General features: G+C 51.6%; 1 protein-coding gene across 1 annotated transcript; it reads right to left on the bottom strand.

The window, feature by feature from the left end:
* Positions 1–9350: 9350 nt before the first annotated feature.
* On the bottom strand, positions 9351–14307 carry LOC132396568 (C-C motif chemokine 19-like). Its single transcript, XM_059974226.1, has 4 exons — positions 14145–14307; positions 13211–13337; positions 12913–13017; positions 9351–11912 (listed from the first exon to the last, which is right to left on the bottom strand). Exons 1-4 carry the CDS (start codon positions 14209–14211, stop codon positions 11897–11899), a joined length of 315 nt encoding a protein of 104 aa, XP_059830209.1. The 5' UTR covers positions 14212–14307; the 3' UTR covers positions 9351–11896.
* Positions 14308–25641: the final 11334 nt, after the last annotated feature.

Raw genomic sequence — 25641 nt, 5'->3', positions numbered from 1 at the left:
ACAGTTGAGGCATGACCAGTAGTGCAAAGTCCCGATATTCTGTGCCCTGCACCACCAGTGTCGCTACACAACCCCCCTGGATGTCTAAGGAATGTGACCCAGAAGCCAAGGTGACCCTCTGGCTTACCGGCTGTGTCACGAGTCTGCAGCGTTGCACCGTGTCTGGGTCAATAAAACTCTCAGTGCTGCCTGTGTCAAACAGGCAGCGAGTCCTGTGCCCCTCCACCAGGATGTCCATCATTGACCTTGCGAGCTGGTGTGCAAGCTTTGGTCGAGGGTTACGGAGGCCAGAGTTGAACTGCTGTCTTGGTGCCCGGTAAGCACTGGTGGGTCGGGGGCAGGGTGAGGTGGCGCCGACAAAGATGGCCGCCCCCATGCCTCGCACGAGGCGGGCAAGCAAGATGGCGGCAACCAAGATGGCGGCCCCCATGCCTCACACGCAGTGCTGCCCGACCCCGCTCGTGGTTTAGACTTCCAGACCTTGGCGAAATGGCCCTTCTTCCCGCAGCTGGAGCAGGTCGCTTCTCGGGCCGGGCAGCATTTTTGGGGGTTCTTTTCGACTTGCGACCGGTAGCAGCTGTGGTCAGGTTCGGGGAGTTCGTGGAATCATGACTGGTAGCAGCGTTGGCGAATTCGCTCGTGGGAACCGGTGGTGGCGGGGTCTGAGGTGCCCACGGGACTGGCTGGACAGCGTCAGTGTAGTGCAGAGTGGCCTCCAGCGTGTCGGCCGTCTCGATCGCCGAGCGTAAGGTAAGATCGGCATTTTCCAGCAGCCGCTGGCACACGTACACTGACCTGATCCCCGTAACGAAGGCGTCTCGTACCAGTAGTTCCGAATGCTGCTCCGCCGTCAGAGCTTTGCAGTCGCAAGTTCGCACGAGTGTCTGTAGGGCTCAGAGAAACTCGATGTTCGACTCTCCAGGCCGCTGTCGCCGGGTAGCTAAGCGATGTCTTGTGTAGACGGTGTTCACCAGCCACAGGTACTGTCTTTTGAGGGCGTCCAGTGCCCCTTGGTAGGTCGGCAGGTCTCTGATAAGTGAGTAAACTTTCGGGGTGACCCTCGAGAGGAGAATTCGGTGCATAACAGCGGGTTCAGTTGCATGAACCTCCTCCAAGTATGATTGGAAGCATGCAAGCCAGAGTTCAAAGGCAAGAGCTGCTTTAGGGTCTTGGGGGTCCAAATCCAATCTTTCCGGATGTAAAATACTTTCCACGTTTTAAAACTTCCAGTCAATAAAATTGATGCACCATCAATAACTCTCCGAGACGTGAGGCGAGATATAGGCTTTTATTGACTGGAAGAAAGAACAAGCAGCAATTGACCACCACCCTACATCCTGGAGACTGAGGGCTGGGCTCAGGCCCCAATCGCCTTTATACTGGGGTCCGTGGGAGCAGTCAGCAGAGGGGCGTGTCCAGACAGGTATATGTAGTTCACCACAGTTCCCAAAGCTCATTACCTTTTGTTTATCTGGATTAAACTCCATCTGCCATTTTTCAGGCAATTTCTGTTTCTCCTCACCTGGTCTTACCTATCAGCTGCCAGATTGTATCTCCCCAACCCCCCTTCTCATTCTGGTACCTCCCCCCTTTCCCTTCCAGTCTTGATGAAGCGTCTCAGTCCAAAATGTCGACCATTTACTTATTTACACAGATGCTGCCTGACCTGCTGAGCTCCTCCAGCGTTCTTGTGTGTACTGCTCTGGATCTCCAGCATCTGTAGAGTCTCTTGTGCTTAAGATTTTGAAGTCTGAAAGCATGTACCTCCAGGCTCAAGGACATCTTCTACCTTGCTGTTATCATGGCCTTTCATATACCAGAGATGAACTTTTGATCTCCCAAACCACCCCATCTTGGCCTTTGCACATTACTGTGACTTACACTGCTCTTTCTTGGTAACTGTGAGAGTTTATTCTGCATCCAGTATTTCTTGTCCTACCTTGATGTACTAATGTGTGGAATGATCTGTCTGGCTGGTGATGGAGACAGATATCTTAAAGACTTCTGAGAGATTCTTAGGCATGTGGATAAAAGAAATGGCAGCAATGTTTCACTACCAGACGAACTCAACGCCTTCAATGCCCGTTTTGAAAGGGAGAACACAACTACAGCTGTGAAGATCCCTACTGCACCTGGTGACCCTGTGATCTCTGTCTCAGAGGCTGATGTTAAGCTGTCTTTAAAGAGAGTGAACCTTCGCAAGGTGGAAGGTCCAGATGGAGTACCTGGTAAGGCTCTGAAAACCTGTGCCAACCAACGTGGGAGTATTCAAGGACATTTTCAACCTCTCATTGCTACAGGCAGAAGTTCCCACTTGCTTCAAAAAGTACCTAAGAAGAACAATGTGAGCTGCCTTAATGGCTAAGATCAAGTGGAGTTCCCTTGGGATATGTGACAATTGGAAGGCAGAGAAGGTTTTGCGCTGACGCAGTGGTGGATCCTAATGCTGATTGGCTCCCAGTCTAACACCCCTTTCCAGCGACAACAACGACAGTGGTGAAGAGGATGGCTGAAGAGAACAGCGCATCGGCCCAAGGCCTGGGCATCAAGAACACTGTCCGGCTGACGGTGCGACGCCAGAGACAGCAATGGATTCGCGAGAGTGACCTTCATCCAGAAGGTCCTGACAGACCATTGCGGTTTCACGATCGATGACATCTACTGCATCCAGGACTTTGCTGGGTTCTTCGACATCACCTTCCGACGACCCACAGGGTGGCAGAAGTTGCTCCAGCTATTCCAGGAGAACGGGAGAGAGGTGCCGCTTTCGCTGTTACAAGCACAGCCCCTCTTTGCTGCCGCCCAGCAGGAACGGACTGCCACCGTGCACATGTTCAACCCGTACGTGCCGGTGACCGACGTCCTTAGATTCCTCGCTCGGTACGTGGCGAGCGTAGGAGCTTGTCTGGACGTGAAGGGCAGCCTGGGGTGCTGGACAGGCAAACGGCAGGTCAAGGTGAAGCTGAGAGTGGACTCCAATGGCTGCGTCATCCACCCACCCTCGGTCTTTGCCATCGGAGGGAACCGAGGCTACCTGGTCTACGCTGGGCAGCCCAGGGTGTGCCACAACTGCGGCAAGGTGGGGCATGTCGCAGCCCAGTGCAGGGTTATCATCTGCAGGAACTGTAAGGTGGAGGGCCACCTCACCACGGACTGCATGCAGGCCAAGTCCTGCAGTCTCTGTGGAAGCACCAACCACCTGTACTGGGCCCGTCCGAAACGTGCTGGCACCTATGCACAGGCGACCAGGGGAGGTGCTGGCACTGGAAGGGCCCAGGCAGGATCGGATGTACCCGCCACCCCTGCAGAGGTGGCGCCCGAAGCGTCGGAAGACGCCAGCAGAGGAGAAGGCGCAGCCACCCCGAGGGCCCCCATCTCCTTGCAGACCCCCCAGGACCCTCCACAGGAAAAGGAGGAGGAGGGGACAGCCGAGGGGGAGGAAGGCTGGAGCATGGTGGGCAAATGAAAGAAGGCCCAAAAAGCTCCGGCCAAACGACAGAGGACGGAACGGAAGGAGCACGTGAAGAGAAAGGCAGGGGACCTCGCAGCCTTCAGCAACCTGTCCACTTCAGACGAGGAAGGAGTTGGGGGAGGCCAGCAGCAGCCCCAGAAGACGAAGCGACGGACAGAGCCGGCGGAGAGGAGGAGAGAGAGTGGGGAAAGTCTGCTGGCCACCCCCCCCCCCCCCCAAGGACAAGCACAGGAGGCGGAGACCACCAGAGACCCCCAGCTCCGGGAACCCGGGAGCGGCACCACGTGTGGCGCCTCACAGCCTGAAGGGGCAGCAGACCAAGCCCCCAGGCACAGAACAGGACCTGCCACACCCGGGGGAGAATAACCTGCAGTTCCTGGGCCCACAGAAGGTGAAGGACTTCACAAAGGCCGTGGGCATGAAGGCTCAGGACTGCGAAGGTAAGGGCAGTGTGCTGATAAAATAGAGAACTTTAATGGCGGACATTTCACTGGCATCTGTTAATGTGCGCAGTCTGAAGAGCACCGGGTGATGCGTCAGCACGCTCCAGTACTTGGATTCGGTAAAGGCCGACGTGACCTTCCTCCAGGAGTGTGGACTGCCACACCTCGGCAACTACCGGAGGTGGTCGTGTTGGTGGACCCAGGGTTTGTCGGTGTGGTCGGGGGGCAACGACTGTCGCGCTTCCGGCCTGGGGATTCTGCTACGGGGAGGCAACTCCTCAATCACCCAAGACAAAGAGGTGGTTGCCTGGCACCTCCTGGTAGCAGACGTCAAATACCGGGGCACTCTGCTCTGGCTGATCAACGTGTTTGCCTCCCCCGTGTGGAGCGAGCGGCTGGCCGTCCTCGAACAGCTCCCACCGCTGGACAGTACCTCAAGACTCCTGATGGGAACGGTGAAGACGGCAAAGCTGTGCGATGCCTTTGGTGCCCCCACAGTTGGAGCTCAGCCGCAGGCCTCCTGGACACGATCGGACGGCTCAGCCCGTTCCCGGATCCACTTCCTCTTCCTGTCAGAGCCCCTCGCGGTCAGAACCACCGATGTCACACCAGTCGGTGTTCTTCTCTGACCACTGACCACCTGCCACCTGCGGGAGGACCGGAAGGCAGGGAGGGGGACGTGGAAGCTGAACGTCAAGCTGCTGACCCCAGAGAACATCGGGGAACTAGAGAAGGAGTACACAGGTTGGAGAACCTTGAACGCCTCCTTTGGTTCCCCGGTTCACTGGTGGGAAGCCACCAAGGAGAACATCAAGAGGTTCTTCATCCGCAAGGCGGGGGCAGAGGGAACTGCGTAAACTCCAGACAGAGTTGCAGCAACTCCTCCTTCTGCAGTCGAGGGGGGTGGATGTCAGGGAGGAACTGCGGGAGGTGAAGGGCCGGCAGGCCCAGCACTTTGCCGCCAAGTCCTCCAAGATCATCTTCCGATCGAGGGTCCAAACCGTGGAGCAGGACGAGATGTGCTTACGATTCTTCTTCCAAAAGGTGCACAGGAGGAGCTCTGTGATCCACAACCTTAAGGAAAAGGACGGCTCAGTCGCGTCCTCGCAGACAGACATACTGAGAATCTGCAGGTCCTTCTATGCCAGTCTGTACGGAGAAAAGGCCACAGACTCCACAGCCTCCCTCAGCTTCCTGTCGTCTATCACGCAGGTCTTAGACGACGGCAAGCGGCAGAGTCTGGAGCAGTCACTGACCCTGGACGAGCTGACTGGCTCCGTCCATTCCTTTGAGTCGGGTAAGACTCCCGGAAGCGACGGGAGAGTCTGGAGCAGCCGCTGACCCTGGACGAGCTGACTGGCTCCGTCCATTCCTTTGAGTCGGGTAAGACTCCCGGAAGCGATGGCTTACTGGTCGGGTTGTATTCGGCTCTGTGGAACTGGATGGGCCCCGACCTGCTGGAAGTGTACAACGCTACGCTCCTGGCAGGCAGCATGTCAGAATCCATGCGGAAGGGCATCATCACCCTCATCTACAAGCAGAAGGGGGAGAGGGAAAACATTAGAAATTGGAGGCCCATCTCACTCCTGAATGTGGACTACAAGATCCTGTCCAAGGCTATCGCCAACGGGATCAGGTCTGAACTGGAGCAGGTGATCCACCTGGTCCAAACCTGTGCTGTACCGGGCAGGAAGATCTCAGACAGCCTCGCGCTGCCGAGGGACACCGTCGCCTACGTGCAGGACAGGGGGGTGGATGCCTGCCTGGTCAGCTTGGACCAGGAGAAAGCCTTTGACAGGATATCGTACACGTACATGGCGGATGTACTCTCCAAAATGGGATTTGGGGAGGGAATCCGGAATTGGATCAAACTGCTCTACACGGACATCTGTAGTGCAGACCAGGTCAACGGGTGGGAAACTGACAGCTTCCCCATCAGGTCTGGAGTCAGGCAGGGCTGCCCTCTCTCCCCTGTCTTGTTCGTGTGCTGCATAGAACCCTTTGCCGAAGCCATCAGGAGGGATGGGGGCATAAGAGGGGTGACGCTGCCAGGCAGTGGAGGGACACAAGTCAAAACCTCCCTGTACATGGACAACGTTACTGTCTTCTGCTCTGATCCAAAGTCAGTTCGCAGGCTGATCAGCATCTGCGAACAGTTCGAGCAGGCGTCGGGGGCCAGGGTCAACCGCACGAAGAGCGAAGCCATGCTCTTCGGCAACTGGCCGGACCGATCCAGCATCCCCTTAACCGTCAGGGCTGATCACCTGGAGGTGTTGGGGATCTGGTTTGGAGGGGCTGAGGCGTGCAACAAGAACTGGCAGGAGTGGACTGCCAAGGTGAAACAGAAACTGGGGCTGTGAGGAGGGCGCTCCCTTTTGATGACGGGCAAGAACCTGGTCATCAGGTGTGAGGTGCTCTCAGGGCTGCTGTACTTGGCGCAGGTGTGGCCAGTTGCCCGCTCTTTCAGCTCGGAAATCACCCGAGCCGTCTTCAGATTCGTCTGGGGATCCAAGATGGAGTGGGTCAGACGGACCACCGTGCACAAGTCCCTGGACAACGGGGGCAAAAACGTCCCCAATGTCACCCTCGCCCTGATGGCCAGCTTTGTGTGTGGCTGCATCAGGTTGTGTGTGGATCCCAGGTACGTGGGCACCAAGTACCACTACGTGCCCGGGTTCTACCTGTCGCCCTGGCTACGAAGGATGGGTCTGGCCCCTTTCCCGCGCAACACCCCTGTCAGCTGGTCATTGCCGCCATACCTGTCCTTCATAGAGAAGTTCTTTCAGGTCAACACCTTTGACCACAGGGCCATCAGGCAGTGGTCGGCATGTAATGTCTTGCAGGCACTGCAGGAGAAGGACATGATGGACTCAGTGGGGTGATTCCCTGAGCAGATCGTCCAGTTCTTCTGGCAAAATGCCTCATCACCAGACCTCACCAGCAGGCACCAAGGCCTGCCTGGCTGGCGGTGAGAGGGGCCCTCCCAGTCAGATCCCTCCTGTACGCCCGGGACGTCGTCTTCATACCCCGCTGCCCATGGGAGGACTGCAGTGAGGAGGAGTCGCTGACCCACCTCTTTGCAGACTGTGGGTTCGCGGAGAAGGTGTGGAGGAGGATGGAAGGGCTGGTGTCATGCTTCATCCCCGGCAGCTGCGTAACAGAGGACTCTCTGATCTATGGGCTATTCCCGGGGATGCAAACCGAGACCAACATCCGGTGCTGCTGGCAGACCATCAACTCGGTGAAAGATGCTCTTTGGTCGGCCCGAAACTTGATGGTCTACCAGCACACGGAGATGTCCGTGGGGGAATGCTGCCGACTGGCACATTCTCGGCTGTGGGAGTACGTACTGAGGGACGCACTCAAACTCGGTGCAGTCATCACAAGGGCCCGGTGGGGAAGGACCACAGTCTAGGGTTCTTCTCCCGTGGGAGTTGAGGGGTGGGGGGTTGGGGGTATACCCCCTGAAAGTAAGTATAAAAGAACAAAGTGCCACGTGGGTGGCAAAACATTAGAACTTTGAAAATGTAAGGACAGTAATGGTACCAACTGTAAAGAATTGAAAGTCTTTGAATGGTTATTGTATATAATTTTATTTTGGAATAAAGTATATTTTGTTTAATAAAAAAAAAGACTATCGTCCGGTAGCACTCACATCAACAGTAATGAAATGCTTTTAGAGGTTGGTCATGACGAGACAGAACTTCTGCCTCAGCAAGGACCTGGACCCATTGCAATTTGCCTATCACCACAATAGGTCTATGGCAGACACAATCTCAATGGCTCTCCACACGGCTTTAGACCACCTGGACAACACAAGCACCGATGTCAGGATGCTGTTCATCGACTAATACCATCATTCCCACAATCCTGATCGAGAAGTTACAGAACCTGGGCCTCTGTACCTCCCTCTGCAATTGGATCCTCGACTTCCTAACTGGAAGACCACAACTTGTGCAGGTTGCTGATAACATTTCCTCCTCGCTGATGATCAACACTGGTGCACCTCAGGGGTGTGTGCTTAGCCCACTGCTCTACTCTCTCTATACCCATGACTGTGTGGCTAGGCGTTGCTCAGATACCATTTATAAATTCGCTGATGCTACAAGCATTGTTGGGAGAATCTCAGGTGGTGATGAGAGGGCGCACAGGAGTGAGATATGCCAACTAGTGGAGTGGTGCCACAGCAACAAGCTGGCACTCAACATCAATAGGGTTGACTTTGCTGCATCCAAGCGCGCTACCATCTCACCGGAAGAACCCTGCTCTCACATTCTCACCATGACCGCACGAGTTTTCTCTAAGTACTCCAGTTCCCTCTCACGTGGCAACAACGGCGGGCTGCCCTCAGCACAATGCTGGCTGATCTGATTTGACGCAAACAACACATTTCACGGTATGTTTTGATGTACATGTGACAAATGAAGTTAACAGTCTGAGTCCTCCAGCACAGAAGCTGCCTTCTTCAGTTCCCCTCCACCACACTGTACGTGACACCCAAGTATACTTAATCCCATTTCCCAGTATTTGGCCCCATCTCTCATCACCTTTTTTAGCCAAATACCTGTCTAAATGTCTTTGTAAACATTGTAATCACATCTGTCTTCACCACCTCCTCTGGCAGCATATGCCAGATAATCACCATTCTCCGTGTGAAAAACCCACCCCTCTCGCCTTCAATCTGCCCTCTTGCTCTGGACTAATCTGCCCAAGGGGGTCTCATGGTAGCGTAACGGTTAGTGTAATGCTTTGCAGCACTGGTGACTGGGGTTCAGTCCCTGCCGTTGTCTGGAAGGAGTTTGCACGTTTTTCCTGTGAACGTGTGGGTTTCCTCCGGCTGCTCCGGTTTCTCCAACACATTTCAAAAAGACGTACGGGTTAGTGTTAGTAAATTGCGGGCAAGCAGTGTTGGCGCAGAGGTGTGGCGACACTTGTGACAGATAAAGCTAATCTGACGCTGTGGGTTGTTCATGCTGCTGTGAGGAAGCTTCTCAAAGTTTCTGGGCACACAGAGACAATAAACTCCACTTTGACATCAACAGGCATTATTTTTACCCCAGGATTGATATGTTTAATACCAGAGGGCATTCCTGTGGGTAAGCCAATTGCTTGATTTGACTTGAATTGTACTGTTCTAAGTTCTATAGGTGACTCCAGACCCAGCAATGTGATTGGCTGTTAAGCATCCTCAGTAATGGGTCATAAAACATGGGCATAAACTTCGACCTTGCCAGAGATTTGCCAATTCCAAAAGAAGAAAACTCTAAAGAGGAGAGGGGGGAGGCGATGAGGGTGATTAGGCTCAGGGGATTGAATGGCCTTTTCCTTATTTGTGGTCAGGTGGCAGAGAGGAAGAAAGCAGTGGTGCAGGGACGGGTTAAGGAACAAGGCCTTGCAGTCAGACGAGAGGGGATTAAAGGTGCCAAGACCACAGATGGATTTCAACGGAATTTTATTTTTCACATTATAAAACCATACAAAATTAATTATTTTAAAACAATTGTACAGAAGTGTAAAAAAAACATAAGAGCTGAATGGTACAATAAACACAAAGTGCTGGAGGAACTCGGCAGGTCAGGCAGTATCTATGGATAGGCAAAAACAGTCAATGTTTTGCCCACAGGTGTACACTGTTATACTCTCACTGTGTAACCCAGTGCACCCCCACTGCAAAACCCAGTGAACTGTACAGCCAGTGCAGCTCTCCCATACTGAACAGATTAAAATTGAACAAAATTCTGCAATGTGTAACCCCATTAAACACGGTGCAAATTGCATCACCCCAATGGAATCATTCTCTCCTCAAAGGTTGTGGTGAACTACATATACCTGTCTGGACACGCCCCCTGCTGACTGCTCCTGTGGCTCATCCCACAGACCCCTGTATAAAGGCGATCAAGGCCTGAGCCCGGTCTCTCAGTCTCCAGGATGTAGTGTGGTGGTCACTCACTGCTTGTTCCTTCTTCCAGTCAATAAAAGCCGATATCTCGCCTCACGTCTCGGAGAGTTATTGATGGTGCATCAAAGGTATCAACGTCTCTTTAATTAAAGTCCCTCCAACGTGGACTGGGATGATCCCAGAAACTGCCACATTCCAAAGAGCCAGGCCTTCGATCCCAGGCATCAACGTCCTTCCCCGTGAACACAATGGATCTCGGAGAAGCAATTCTTCACAGGAACCCCCTGAGGCAATAACCTCAAATTTAACTTGTCGCTTCTTACTTCATCCCCTCCCCCACCCACCCACCCACCTCCTCACCCGGTCTCACCCGTCACCTGCCAGCTTGTACTCCTCCCCCTCCCCCACTTTCCTAATCTGGCGTCTTCCCCCTCCCTTTCCGGTCCCGGTGAAGGGCCTCGGCCTGAAACTGTGACTTTCTATTCTTCTGCAGAGATGCTGCCTGACCTGCTATGTTCCTCCAGCATTTTCTGCACGTTGCTCTGGATTTCCGACGTCAGCAAATCCCTTGTGTTTGTGCTGAATGGTACAAAATCAGTTTAAAAAAATTACAGAAGCTGAATATAAAATATAAGTGCTGAAGCTACCTGTCTGACCAGCTCATCATGGTCCACTGGGGGAGGATAGTTAGAAACACAGGTATTTACTAAACCAGAAAAAACCCCCAAAAGGTCTGCAGAGGGAGCAAAGGGTCAGGCCCACAGCCGGTGGAAGCTCCCCACATGAGCGTGGAAGAGAGGGGCAAACACTTCACCAGTGCCCAAGTCCCAGGGCAGGTGGTAGGAAAGACAAGGAGCCCATGTGCCCGCTGTACCCCTCCCACCTGTAATGAGTAGCACCAGTCAGCATCGATTGCAGCATTAAAGGAACATTCATTAATCGGTATTCACATTATCCTGGGGGCAAGTCCCCTGCCTCCGCAAGGGGACACTTCAAGTGAGGAATGCTGGGGGGGGGGGGGGGGGTTCACATTTCACTAGGACCACTGACCTGTCCCGTGGTTGGTGGTCCAAGCCCAGTCCCCTCTCCAAGGGGGATTAGAGTGGCAGGGGCAGGAGAGAGAGGAGATACACAGCACCTGGAACTCAACGAAGATAGCAGTGTAAAATCAAGTGGCAGTGAATAAGCCTTGGAAGATTAGAGATATTACAGGGACAGTGGAGTTACATAGAGTGAAGCTCCCTGTACACTGTCCCACCACACACTCCCTGGGTCAGACACAGAGAGAAACTCCCTCTACACTGTCCCATCACACACTCCTGGGGTCAGACACAGAGTGAATCTCCCTCTACATTGTCCCATCACACACTCCCAGGGTCAGACACAGAGAGAATCTCCCTCTACACTGTCCCATCACACACTCCCTGGGTCAGACACAGAGTGAAGCTCCCTCTACACTGTCCCATCACACACTCCCAGGGTCAGACACAGAGAGAAACACCCTCTACACTGCCCCATCACACACTCCTGGGGTCAGACACAGAGAGAAACTCCCTCCACACTGTCCCATCACACACTCCTGGGGTCAGACACAGAGAGAAACTCCCTCCACACTGTCCCATCACACACTCCTGGGGTCAGACACTAGGTGGCGCTCCCTCCACACTGTCCCATCACACACTCCTGGGGTCAGACACTGAGTGAAGCTCCCTCCACACTGTCCCATCACAAACTCCCGGGGTCAGACACAGAGAGAAACTCCCACACTGTCCCATCACACACTCCCGGGGTCAGACACAGAGTGAAACTCCCTCACTGCCCCATCACACACTCCTGGGGTCAGACACAGAATAAATTTCCAAGCCCAGACAACTATTGGACTCACTGGTATGGTCTCTAATTCACTGCCTCTTGAATGTGGGGTGGGTGCTGGCTTTATGAGCTCTGGAAAGGGTCTTTGAGGAGAGGGGAGGAACATAAGAGAGGGAGACCTGCTACATTCTCAATTATATGGGCAACATTGGTAGAAGAACTGATTAACAGAAGGAAGGATCTGGGAAGTCTCCAGGCCACAGTCTCTCCTCAGTTCTGCTTTTTCCTACAGAAGGAAGAGGAAGATTCAGTCAGTGGATTTGTTCCTCCCATGTTAGCCAGCACAATATTGTGGGCCAAGTGGCCTGTACAGATCTGTTATGTTCTTTGTGCATTCAGTGCTGAGACCTACTCCTCCCACCAACCTGGGCAATGCCATGCAGTGGGGTGCTGGGTGATGGAGGTGATGGGAGGGTGAGGGGGGCAGGTGGGGAATAGATAGTAACAATGGGGAGAGGTTCTGTGGGAGGGACTCTGGGTGGGTGATTCAAAATGGTGGAGTGAGAGCGACAAGCATTATGAAGAATGGTCGAAGTGAGGGTGGGTGCAGAGGTCTCACCAGTCCAATAGGAACAGGTGGCCAGAAAAGGAGGCTCAGGGATGGAGAGAGGAGTGCAGAGCAGGAGAGGAAGAGGGGGTGAAAGGGGAGCTGGGAAGGAGGAGGGTGTGGAGGGCGGCCTAGTTAGCAAGTCTGGAAGCCTGAGGCCCAATATCAGAGTCTGCAAGTCTGGGCCAGAGTCTGGAGGCTGAAGCCAAGAAGCAGCTTTAACCTGGGGTGAGTGGGAAGGGAGATGAGTGGACAGCTGTGTGTCGTTGTTGCTCTGTTGTAACTATGGGCATGTTACATGACACTTGCAGGAGGTCCCCAGCATATCCCTAGGCTGCGTTGCTTGTTACAGCAGACAGCGTATTTCACTGTGAGTCTTGATGTATGTGTGATAAGTATGCTAATTTGAAGCTGAAAGGATGTTCGGAGAGGGTCACGGACTGAGAGTGAAAGAGCAGATGAGTGGACAGAACATGAGGAGGGGGAATGGTAGGGAAAGGATGAGGGGCTGAGGGGAGAGGGGAGGAGGATGTGGGAAAGGAGAGATGGGATGTGGTAGGGAAAGGAGAGTTGTGGAGAGGAAAGGGGAGGCTGTGGAGGGGAGAGGGGAAGATGTGGAGGAGAGAGGTGAGAGAGGGCTGTGTAACTGGCCACGAGTTAAAGGTGATAAAGGCCTTACTGGTTACGCGATTTCTTCATTTTCCTTTTCACGATTCTCTTCAGTCTAATCACCCAACTCTCCTCAGGAGGGGAACAGAGGACTATTTGCTTCTTGGTCTTGAACCTGTGGCAAAGGTGACATCACCAAGGTTAGTCACTCTCTCCAAGGGCTGATCTTCCCGGAGATTCCTACGTCCCTCCTTGCCTTCCCTCTTCCCCTCCCACTGCCCAACTGGAGCACGTCTCAGGCAAGCTCCTTCCACCCTGGCCTTTCGTCTTTGGAAAATTGCGATGGGGAACGAGGAGTCAGTACTCACGCAACAGCGTCGACGTTACATCCATCCCCAGCCTTCTGTATCTTGTAGGATATCACCAACTGGGCTGGGATTCTTTTTGGGCTTGTTGAAAGGCAGCAGTCGCTCAAGCTCTTGATATTGTCGCTGGCTGGAAGATGAATAATCTCTGAGTTAGTGATCACAGGGTCATGGAATCTTACAGCAGGGAAACCGGCCCTTTGGCCCAACTGATCCATGCTGGCAAGGTGACTCTCTAAGCTCCCACCAGGGCAGTAGAAACCCCAGCATCAGAAGTTTCTTTCCCCATCCCCAAGCTTGCTGCTTAACCCAGATTCCAGCATTTGGCATCTCCAGTTCCAAGGAATGCTCTCCTAACCCTCCAAATTAGTCTCAGATTCATAATCCAATTTAATATCACCAGCATACGTTGGGAAATTTGTTGTTTTGTGACAGCAGTACATAATAATAAAAACTATAAATTATAATAAAAATACATATGAAAAATAAAATTAAATCTGTAGTGCAAAATGTGAGAAAAATATTGAGGTAAAAACACAGGAGGTTCTGCAGATGCTGGAAGTCCAGACCAATACATACACAATGCTGGAGGAACTCAGCAGATGAATAAACAGTTAACGTTTCATGCTGAGACTCTTTATCAGGACCAGGAAGGCAGAGGCAAGGTGTCAGAATAAAACGATGGGAAGGGGGGGAAGAAGGACTAGCTAGAGGGTGATAGGTGAAGGCAGGTGGGTGCAAAAGGTAAAGGGCTGGAGAGGAAGGAATCTGCAAGGAGAGGAGAGTGGACCATGGGAGGAGGGGAAGGAGGAGAAGAAGAGGCCAGTGTGCAGAATAGAAAGATAGTGAGGTAGACCCCTCCACTACAAATCCGGTAACTACCCACCCTTCCTGACCATTACCTATACCCCGAGGAGAATGAGAGAAGGCTACTGACCTTGAGAAATGCTCCACAAAGCAGCAATGGCGGAGAGCAGGAATAAGGCAGCAGGCACCGTCTTCATGCTGGGGTGGGATGTGGATGGCAGCCCCCAGGCACGTTTGATTTCAAGTACTTCTCTTTCTGTCTCCTCCTGAGCAGAGACCTCTTCTGTTCTCTGCTATTTCCCTGTCAGCCTCTATTTATACAGTCGAATCAGATTTTTTTCATGAACTCTCAGACTACTCTATTTATCTTGGCACAAGTTCAAAGCAAAGTTCCAAGTTGCAAAACTCTGTTCCAATTGGCCCCTTAGGTTCCCAAAAGTTAATTCTTTGAGAAATTATCTGTTAGAAACATAGAAAACCTACAGCACAATACAGACTCTTCGGCTCACAAAGTTGTGCCGAACATGTCCCTACCTTAAAAATTACTAGGCTTACCTATAGCCTCCTATTTTTCTAAGCTCCATGTACCTATCCAAAAGTCTCTTAAAAGACCCTGTCGTATCCACCTCCACACTGTTGCCGGCAACCCGTTCCACGCACTCACCACTCTCTGAGAAAGAAACTTACTCCTGACATCTCCTCTGTATCTACTCCCCTGCACCTTAAACCTGTGTCCTCTCGTGGCAACCATTTCAGCCCTGGGAAAAAGTCTCTGATTATCCACAGAATCAATGCCTCTCATTATCTTATACACCTCTATCAGGTCACCTCTCATCCTCCGTCACTCCAAGGAGAAAAGGCCAAGTTCACTCAACCTATTCTCATAAGGCATGCTCCCCAATCCAGGCCACATCTTTGTAAATCTCCTCTGCACCTTTTCTATGGCTTCCATATCCTTCCCATAGTGAGGCGACCAAAATTGAGCACAGTACTCCAAGTGGGGTCTTACCAGGGTCCTATACAGCTGCAACATTACCTCTGGACTCTTAAATTCAATTCCATGATTGATGAAGGCCAATACACCGTATGCCTTCTTAACCACAGAGTCAACCTGCACAGCTGCTTTGAACGTCCTATGGACTTGGACCTCAAAATCCCTCTGATCCTCCACACTGCCAAGAGTCTTACCTAATACTATATTCTGCCATCATATTTGACCTACCAAAATGAATTACTTCACACTTATCTGGATTGAACTCCAACTGCCACTTCTCAGCCCAGTTTTGCATCCTATCATGTCCCGTTGTAACCTCTGACAGCACTTCACAGCACCTCCAACCTTTGTGCCTTCATCAAACTTACTAACCCATCCCTCCACTTCCTCATCCAGGTCATCTATAAAAATCACGAAGAGTAAGGATCCCAGAACAGATCCCTGAGGCACTCTACTGGTCACCGACCTCCATGCAGAATATGACCTGTCTACAACCACTCTTTGCCTTCTGTGGGCAAGCCAGTTCTGGATCCACAAAGCAATATCCCTTTGGATCCCATGTCTCCTTACTTTCTCAATAAGCCTTGCATGGGGTACCTTATCAAATGCCTTGCTAAAATCCATATACACTACATCTACTGCTCTTCCTTCATCAATGTGTTTAGTCACATCCTCAAAAAATTCAATCAGGCTCATAAGGCACGACCGGCCCTTGACAAAACCATGCTGATTATTCCTAATCACATTATGCCTCTCCAAATGTTCATAAATCCTACCTCTCAGGATCTTCTCCATCAACTTGTCAACCACTGAAGTAAGACTCACTGGTCTATAATTTCCTGGTCTATCTCTACTCCCTTTTTTGAATAAGGGAACAACATCCGCAACTCTCCAATCCTCTGGAACCTCTCCTGTCCCCATTGATGATTCAAAGATCATTGCCAGAGGCTTAGCAATCTCCTCCCTCACCTCCTACAGTAGCCTGGGGTACATCTCATCCGGTCCCTGTGACTTAACCAACTTGATGCTTTCCAAAAGATCCAGCACATCCCCTTTCTTAATATCTACAAGCTCAAGCTTTTCAGTCTGCTGCAAGTCATCACTACAATCACCAAGATCCCTTTCCATAGTGAATACTGAAGTGAAGTACTCATTAAGTACCCCTGCTATTTCCTTCGGTTCCATACACACTTTCCCACTGTCACTCTTGATAGGTCCTATTCTTTCACATCTTATCCTCTTGCTCTTCACATACTTGTAGAATGCCTTGGGGTTTTCCTTAATCCTGCCCGTCAAGGCCTTCTCATGGCCCCTTCTGGCTCTCCTAATTTCCTCTTAAGCTCTTTCCTATTAGCCTTATAATCTTCTAGATCTCTAACATTACCTAGCTCTCTGAACCTTTTGTAAGCTTTTCTTTTCTTCTTGACTAGATTTACAACAGCCTTTGTACACCACAGTTCCTGTACCCTACCATAACTACCCTGTCTCATTGGAATGTACCTATGCAGAACTCCACATAAATATCCCCTGAACATTTGCCACATTTCTTCAGTACTTTTCCCTGAAAACATCTGTTTCCAATTTAAGCTTCCAATTTCCTGCCTGCTGGCCTCATAATTCCTCTTACTCCAATTAAACGCTTTTCTAACTTGTCTGTTTCTATCTCTTTCCAATGCTATTGTAAAGGAGATAGTGTGGCGACCCACTTCCTAGCACACTCGAACCGGCTCACAAATAGCCAGTGCGCCGGCACAAAGGCCAGGTCTGCTTCACCAACAAAGGGAAAAGCCTGCGGGGGATTGTGAGTACGTGCCCCTACAGCATCCCCGCCCGGGGAGGGCGGGATCAGGGAGGCTTTAAAGCAAGGCTGTGAAGTTCGAATAAAATCTTCTTTAACTGCAGTTTACCGACTCCGTGTCATTATTTTAGCGCTGCGTGTAGCACACCGCTACAATTGGTGCCCCCGACGGTCCAAACGATTTTTGGACCGGAGATGACCGATGCCGCATCTGTTCATGCGGTTTCGTTGAAACTGCCAAGCTTCTGGACGCTGCAACCTCACCTATGGTTCCAGCAAACAGAAGCCCGATTCCACGTTCGGCAGATAACCTAAGAGGACACACGTTACTACTACGTGGTGAGCTCCCTCGACCAGGACACAGCAGCCCAGGTTGCGGAGTTCATACAGTCTCCCCCAGCGGACGGCAAGTACACGGAATTCAAAGCCCTGCTCCTAAGGACTTTCGGACTCTCACGGCGTGAGCGGGCTGCCCAGTTACTGCACCTGATGGCTTGGGAGACAGACCTCCATCGGCTTTAATGAATGAGATGTTGTCTCTGGCCGGTGGACACAAGCCCTGCCTCATGTTTGAGCAGGCATTCCTGGAGCAGCTGCCCGAGGACATACGCCTGCTGCTGTCCGACGCAGATTTCAGCGACACCTGGAAGGTGGCAGCCCGGCGGACTTACTGTGGAAAGCCAAGAAGGTGAATGGGGTGTCCGTCGCACAGATCACCAGGCCACGCTCCCAGCAGCAAACCAGACCAGGCCTGGCCTCAGAGCCTGCTAACCCCAGAGGCAGGGGTGGGGAGCCCAACGAACAATGGTGCTTCTACCACCAGTGGTGGGGCGTAGAAGCCCGACGCTGTAGCCCGCCCTGCAAGTTTCCGGGAAACGCCAGGGCCAGCCGCAGCTGATGGCTATGGCAGCTGGCCATCGGGATAGCCTCCTGTATGTGTGGGACAAGAGGTCGGGACGCCGTTTTTTGGTTGACACCGGTGCCGAGATCAGCGTCTTACCTCCGACGAGTTACGACACCCGCAACAGGGCACTGGGTCCCCCCCTGAGGGCCGTGAATGGCAGCACAGTAAGGACCTACGGCACTTGTATGGTGCAGCTACAGTTCAACTCCAGCCGGTTCACATGGGACTTCACACTGGCCGCCGTAGCCCAACCGCTTCTGGGTGCGGATTTTTTGCGGTCTCACAGGCTACTGGTCGACCTGCCCAGGAAGAGACTGGTCCACGCCGAGACCTTTCAAACGTTCTCGCTGGGAGAAGCCCAGTTGCCAGCCCCACACCTCGACTCCATCACGCTGTCCGACAATGACTTCACCAGAGTCCTGGCGGATTTCCCATCGGCTCTGGCACCACAGTTCACGGCAGCCATGTCCCAACACGGCGTACAGCACCACGTCCCGACTCGGGGACCACCCCTCCACACCTGTGCTCGGCGACTTCCCCCGGACAAGCTCCGAATGGCGAAGGAGGAGTTCAAGAGGATGGAGGAATTGGGGATCATACAGAGGTCCAACAGCCCATGGGCCTCCCCCCTGCACATGGTGCCCAAAGCGACGGGAGGCTGGAGACTGTGCGGCGACTACCGCAGGCTGAATGAGGCTACCACACCGGACCGCTACCCTGTGCCGCACATTCAGGACTTTGCAGCAAACCTGCACGGCGCACGGATCTTCTCCAAGGTAGACCTCGTCCAGGGATACCATCAAGTCCCGATGCATCCGGACGACATCCCCAAAATGGCTCTCATCACCCCTTTCGGCCTTTTCGAGTTCCTCCGCATGCCGTTCGGCCTGAAGAATGCCGCACAGACGTTCCAGCGGTTAATGGACGCGGTGGGACGCGACCTGGACTTCGCATTCATCTATTTGGACGACATCCTCATAGCCAGCAGCAGTCGTCAGGAGCATCTGTCCCACCTCTGTCAACTCTATGCCCGACTGAGTGAGTACGGTCTAACAATCAATCCAGCCAAATGCCAGTTCAGGCTCGACACCATCGACTTCCTGGGCCACAGGATTACTAAAGACGGGGCAACCCCTCTGCCCGTTAAGGTAGATGCGGTCCGCCACTTCCCCCTACCCACCACGATCAAAGGCCTTCAGGAGTTCGTGGGTATGGTAAATTTCTACCACCGCTTCCTCCCTTCAGCTGCCTGAATCATGCGCCCCCTGTTCACCCTGATGTCGGGTCCGGGCAAGGACATTACCTGGGACGAGGAGTCCGCCGCCGCTTTCATTCAAACAAAGGAAGCTTTGGCGGACGTCGCGATGCTAGTGCACCCCAGAATGGACGTCCCTTCCGCCCTCACAGTGGACGCATCTAACATGGCAGTCGGTGGGGTACTGGAGCAACTCATCGCGGGTTGCTGGCAACCCCTGGCATTTTTCAGCAAACACCTGCGGCCACCCGAGCTCAAATACAGTGCTTTTGACCGGGAACTGTTGGCGCTCTACCTGGCAGTCCGGCATTTCAGGTACTTCCTAGAAGGTTGGCCCTTCACCGCGTTCACGGACCACAAACCGCTTACCTTTATGTTCACGAAGGTGTCCGATCCCTGGTTGTCCCGCCAGCAGCGCCATCTGTCCTACATCTCTGAATACACGACAGATGTCCAGCACGTCTCAGGTAAGGACAATGTCGTGGCGGACACGCTCTCTCACCCTAACATTCATGCCCTTTCCCAAGGGTTAGACTTTGAGGCGCTGGCAGAGGCGCAGCAGGCAGACGAGGAGATCCCTAGTTACAGAACTGCAGTCTCCGGTTTGCAGCTCCAGGACCTCCCCGTGGGCCCAGGTGAGAGGACCCTACTCTGTGACGTCGCCACCGGCCAGCCCCGTCCCGTCGTCCCGGCACCTTGGCAGCGACGCATTTTCGACTCCATTCATAACTTAGCGCACCCCTCCATCCGGACAACTGTCCGGATGGTCTCCAGCAGGTTCGTTTGGCACGGACTCCGCAAGCAGGTCAGCGAATGGGCCAAAACGTGCATGCACTGCCAGACGGCCAAGGTGCAGCGGCACACCAAAGCTCTGCCGCAGCAGTTCCACCCCACCTGCCGGCGTTTCGACCACATTCATGTGGATATCGTGGGCCCCCTGCCAGTGTCGCGTGGAGCGCAGCACCTCCTGACTATCGTGGACCGGTTCACAAGATGGCCAGAGGCGGTCCCGCTCACCGACACCACCTCCGAATCTTGCGACCGGGCACTGATTGTGTACAGTTTGGTGTACAGGCCCACATTACCTCCGACAGAGGCGCCCAGTTCACCTCCAGCCTGTGGTCAGCTAGGGCCAGCCTTTTGGGGACTCAGCTGCACCACACCACTGCCTACCACCCACAGTCGAACGGACTAGTGGAGCGTTTCCACCGTCACCTGAAGTTGGCTCTCATGGCCCGCCTGCGAGGAGCTAACTGGGCGGACGAGCTTCCCTGGGTCCTACTCGGCATCCGCACGGTGCCCAAAGATGATCTGCACGCCTCGTCGGCCGAGTTGGTGTATGGCGCACCCCTGGTCATCCCCGGGGAGTTCATCCCAGCCCCAAGGGGGCAAGAGGAAGAAACCGCTCAGTCCTGGGCAGACTACGCGAGAGGCTCGGTCACCTGGCCCCCATACCCACTTCGCAGCATGGGCAGAGCCCGACCTGCGTACCCCAAGACCTGCAGAACTGTAAGTTTGTGTTTGTATGAAGGAGCGGGCATCGGCCACCGCTGCAACGGTCCTGTTTCCCTATCTACTCCTTGATATCCCTGTTATTGTTGGGCAGCCTATAAAAAATACCCAGTAAAGTTATTGACCCCTTCCTGTTCCTAACCTTCACCCACAGAGATGTACAGTACAGTACACACAGTGAAATGTGTCATTTACTTTAACAACCAACACTTATGGATGTGCTGGGGCAAGAGTCACTGCACATTTTAACACCAACATAACATACCCACAATGCTCAGCGGAATAACACAAACACAACAATCAACAAAACAACAACAGCAAAACAAGCTCGTTTCCTCCCTCCCTCCCACATACACACACGGACAGTCATCCATCTCCAGAACAGGACTCTAGGCCTCCAGTCTCCATCGCCCTTTGACCTCCTGACTTACCATTGACCTTTAGGCTCTGATCTTTGGTATTGGCCCTCGGATTAGGCAATGATGGGACCCCAAACTCCAGGTTCAGACTCCTGGTGTGCCAACTGACTGGCCCTTGTCTCCTGCTCACACAGATGTCCGATCCTGGGGCACTCCAATCTGGACAGCCCAACATCCAGGGATGCCCTTTGTTTCCCGTTCACGTTACTGGATTTCAAGCGCAGAGTGGAGGCCTAGAAATTGGATTGCCTTCATCACCCATCCATATCCTTCAACAACTGAATCACTGGAGTGTTTGCAGATTTGTTATGTTTTGTAACTCCAAAAGCATAAAACTAATCAAATTAAAATCAAGGAGCCAGGGGATAAATGTGTATTACAGACATGAGGAAATCTGCGGACGCTGGAAATACGAGCAACACACATAAACTGCTGGAGGAACTCAGCAGCAGGCCAGGCAGCATCATGGAAACGAGTACAGTCAACATTTCAGGCTGAGACCCTTCGTCAGGATAAATGCTGGAGGAAAACAGTACAACATTATTGACGCTTCATACGTGATCAAACTTGGGTGGGGGACGAAATTCAGTGGTTTTACAGTCTGGGGGAAGAAACTGTTCTCAATTCTTGTCCTAATGCTATGGTACCTCCTGCCTGATCGTGGGGGTGGGGGGCAAAGTGATTGTTGGGTGGATGGGAGGGATCATTGACAATGCTCACTGATCTTGGAGATATAGAATCTCTGTTTTATAATTCCACACTCCCTTTCTTAAATAAAGGAATAACATATGCACCCTCCAGTCATCTACTCCTGTGGCCAGTGAGGGCAGAAAGATTGTTGCCAAGGTATGTCAATCTCTTCCCTCGCTTCCCATAGAAACCTGGGGTATATCTCATTCAGCCCCTGGGACTTATCTATCCTAATGTTTTTCAAATGCTTCAGCACACCCTCGTTATTAACGTCAACATGTTGCAGCATATCAGCCTGTTTTACGCTGTTCTCACAAATGTCATTGTCCCTTTCACTGGTGAATACTGAAGCAAAGTATTCATCATGGACCTTTCTATCTGTTCCAACTCCAGCCATGTCTTTCCTCTTTTATCCCTGATTGATTCTCTTCCTACTCGAGTCATCCTTCTGTCCTTCTCATATATATGAAACAACTTGGGCTTTTCCTTAATCCTACTCATCAAGGACTTCTCGTGTTCTCTTCTAGCTCTCCGAAGTTAATTTTTCAGCCCTTTTGTTGTGACATTGTAACTCTCTAGAGCCCTGTCTGATCCTTTCTTCTAAAACCCGAAGTAAGCTTCATTCTTCCTCTTGACAAGAAGTACTACATCTTGTCTACAAATGATTCTTAACTCTACCATCCTTTCCCTGTCTCAATGGGACAAATCTATTCAGAACTTTGTGCAAGTGCTCCTTAAAAAACCTTCACATTTCCATGGTGCATTTCCACGTTCCCAGTTTATGATTCCAAGTTCCTGCTTAATAGTATCATAATTCACACATAGTTAAACCCCTTCCTATACCATGCCATCCAATGCCATATTCAAAGTTTGTCAATGACTCCACTGCCGTTGGCCAGTCAAAGTTGGTGACGAATCAGCAAATAGGAGGGGGATTGCAAAATTGACTGAGAAGTGCCACAAAAACAACCTCTTGATCAATGTCAGAAAGACCAAGGACTTCAGGAGAAGGAGTCCAGAGATACATGAGGAGTCCTCATCAGAGGACCAGAGGTGCAGAGAGTCAACAACCTTAAATTCCTCAGTTTTATCTTTTCAGAGGACCTGTCCTGGGCCCAGAACATAAGTGCAATCATGAAGAAAGTACAGCAATGCCTCTACTTAGGAGTTTTTGAAGATTTGGCATGACATCTAACACTTTGACAAACTTTTGTAGATGTGTGGTGGAGAATATATCGACTGGCTGCATCATAGTGTAGTATAGAAATACCAATGCCTTTGAATGGAAAATCCTACAAAAAGTAGTGGATACTGCCCAGTCCATCACGGGTAAAGTCCTCCCCACCACTGGGCACATCTACACAGAGCGTTCTTATAGGAAAGCAGTATCCATCATCAAGGACCCCCACCACCCAAGACACACTCTCTTCTCACTGCTGCCATCAGGAAGGAGCTACAGGAGCCTCAGCACCCATGCCACCAGGTTCAGGAACAGCTACTACCCCTCAGCAATCAGGAAGGAGGTACAGGAGCCTCAGGACCCATGCCACCAGGTTCAGAAACAGCTACTACCCCTCAGCAATCAGGAAGGAGGTACAGGAGCCTCAGGACCCATGCCACCAGGTTCAGAAACAGCTACTACCCCTCAGCAATCAGGAAGGAGGTACAGGAGCCTCAGGACCCATGCCACCAGGTTCAGAAACAGTTATTACCCCTCTACCATCAGGAAGGAGGTACAGGAGCCTCAGGACCCACACCACCAGGTTCAGGAACAGCTACTACCCCTCAACCATCAGGGAGGAGGTACAGGAGCCTCAGCACCCACGCCACCAGGTTCATGAACAGCTACTACCCCTCAGCCATCAGGAAGGAGGTACAGGAGCCTCAGCACCCACGCCACCAGGTTCAGGAACAGTTACTACCCCTCTACCATCAGGAAGGAGGTACAGGAGCCTCAGAACTCACACCACCAGGTTCAGGAACAGTTATTACCCCTCAACCATCAGGGAGGAGGTACAGGAGCCTCAGGACCCACACCACCAGGTTTTCATACATCCTTATGCAGTGGGTTAATCCTGCTCACGATCGATCGATCACTTAGAAGTGTGATTCAAACCATGTGAGTGATTAAGCCTCAACAGTCCAGTTAGTAGAATGGTCACCTACTGATTCACTCACTGAGTAAGTAATTCATGGAAGTATGAAGTCACATGGCATAGAAACAAAATTATAACAAGAATCAGGCTTATTATCACTCAATTAACACTTTATTAGATACTTCCTGTACCTGGTATGTTCATGGTCTTCAGCTGCTGTAACCCAGCCTTTAAGGTTTGACATGTTGGGTGTTCAGAGATGCTCTTCTGCACACCACTGTGGTAACACATGGTTGTTTGAGTTACTGTCACCTTCCTGTCAGCTTGAACCAGTCTGGCCGTTCGCCTCTGACCTCTCTCATTAACGAGGCGTTTTCACCCACCGACCGTCACTCACTGGATGTCTTTTGTTTTTTTGCACCGCTCTTAGTAAACTCTAGAGACTGTTGTGTGTGAAAATCCCAGCTTCTGAGATACTCTGGCATGAAAGGTCGAAAGCACTTGGATCACATACATATATATAATTAAGTAAGTAGTGTTCAGAGAGCTGCCAGCTGTAGGTCTCTCAAGCATTCCAGGATTTGGGAATCTGACATGATGTCAGCACCAGGGTCCTCAGATCAAAGGGACTGAATCAGACTGATGATTGTCAAGCTTGGATTCTAGTTCACCCTCACAGGGAGTCCAAATAATTCCAGATGTGGGAGACCATTTGGCCCATCTTGTTTGGAAACCCCCTTCAGTTCCACAATTCCTCTCTGTGGGTCAAACTCAGGTTTATTATCACTGACATACATTATGAAATTTGTTGTTTAGTGAAATCTGATGGGGTTTGAGATCTGAGGTTTGTGGTTGGGCAGGGGTGGGGGTGGATGAGGTGGGAACTGATGTCCCGCAGAGAAGAAGGAGGTTAGAGGTTAGAGCTTTTATCCATGGCACAGGAACCACAGAGGGTTACGAAGAGACGAGAAGGAAGAATCAGGTTTATTATCACAGACGTATGTCGTGAAATTTGTTGTTTTGTGGCAGCAGTGTATAATAAAAACTATAAGATACAATAAAAATATTTTAAAAAGTAAGCAGAAAGAGAGAAAATAGTGAGGTAGTGTTCATGGGTTCACTGTCCATTCAGAAATGTGAGGGTAGAGAAGAAGTTGTTCCTGAAACATTGAGTGTGTTTGTCAGGTTCCTCCCTGACAGTAGCAATGAGACCACCTATCTGCATGTGGTTCATAGCCTTCTCCACCTTGGCGATTCTAGGGCTCAACCAGATAAATGAGTGCATTCCAGATCCCAGCCCTCTGGAGAAAATAATCTCCATTCAGATCCCATCCTCATTTCTACCTTCACCTACAAGCTATTATGATAGGTCTTGATGAAAGGTCGTACTGAAGGGCTCTGGCTCAAAAATTTGACTGCTTATTTCTTTCCATAGAAACTGTCTGACCTGCTGAGTTCCTCCAGGTCTTGTGTGTGTTGATTTGGACTTCCACCATCTGCAGAATCTACTGTACTCAACCTATGACATCTTGTTTTAGGTATCCGCTGCCAAGTCTTCTTTTGCACACTGATTATTTGTCAGTCTTTGTTCATGTATAATTTCTGACTATTTATTTGATCTAACGTCTTCACTCAGAAGGTGGTCAGAGTGTAGAGGGAGCTGTAGGTGGAAGTGGTGGATGTTGGTTTGATTTCAGTATTTAAGAACAGTTTGGCTAGCTGCATGGATGGGAGGGGTATGGAGGGCTAAGGTCCAGGTGCACATCAATTGGACTAGGTAGATTAATAGTTCAGCACTGACTTGATGGGCCAAAGGGCCTGTTTCTGTGCTGTAGCATTCAATTACTTTATGATTATAACCCCTTAGAGAGGGAAAATAAATCAGTCATGTTGGTTAGTTAGATCTTTATTATCATTGCCGAGAACAATGAGATTGGAATGATGGTGAAAACATGATGG

This window comes from Hypanus sabinus, chromosome 7, assembly GCF_030144855.1.
Source record: "Hypanus sabinus isolate sHypSab1 chromosome 7, sHypSab1.hap1, whole genome shotgun sequence".
Classification (NCBI taxonomy): Eukaryota; Metazoa; Chordata; class Chondrichthyes; order Myliobatiformes; family Dasyatidae; genus Hypanus; species Hypanus sabinus.
The sequence above is the reverse complement of the archived record's forward strand: the minus strand, read 5'-3'. Positions and strand labels throughout refer to the sequence as shown.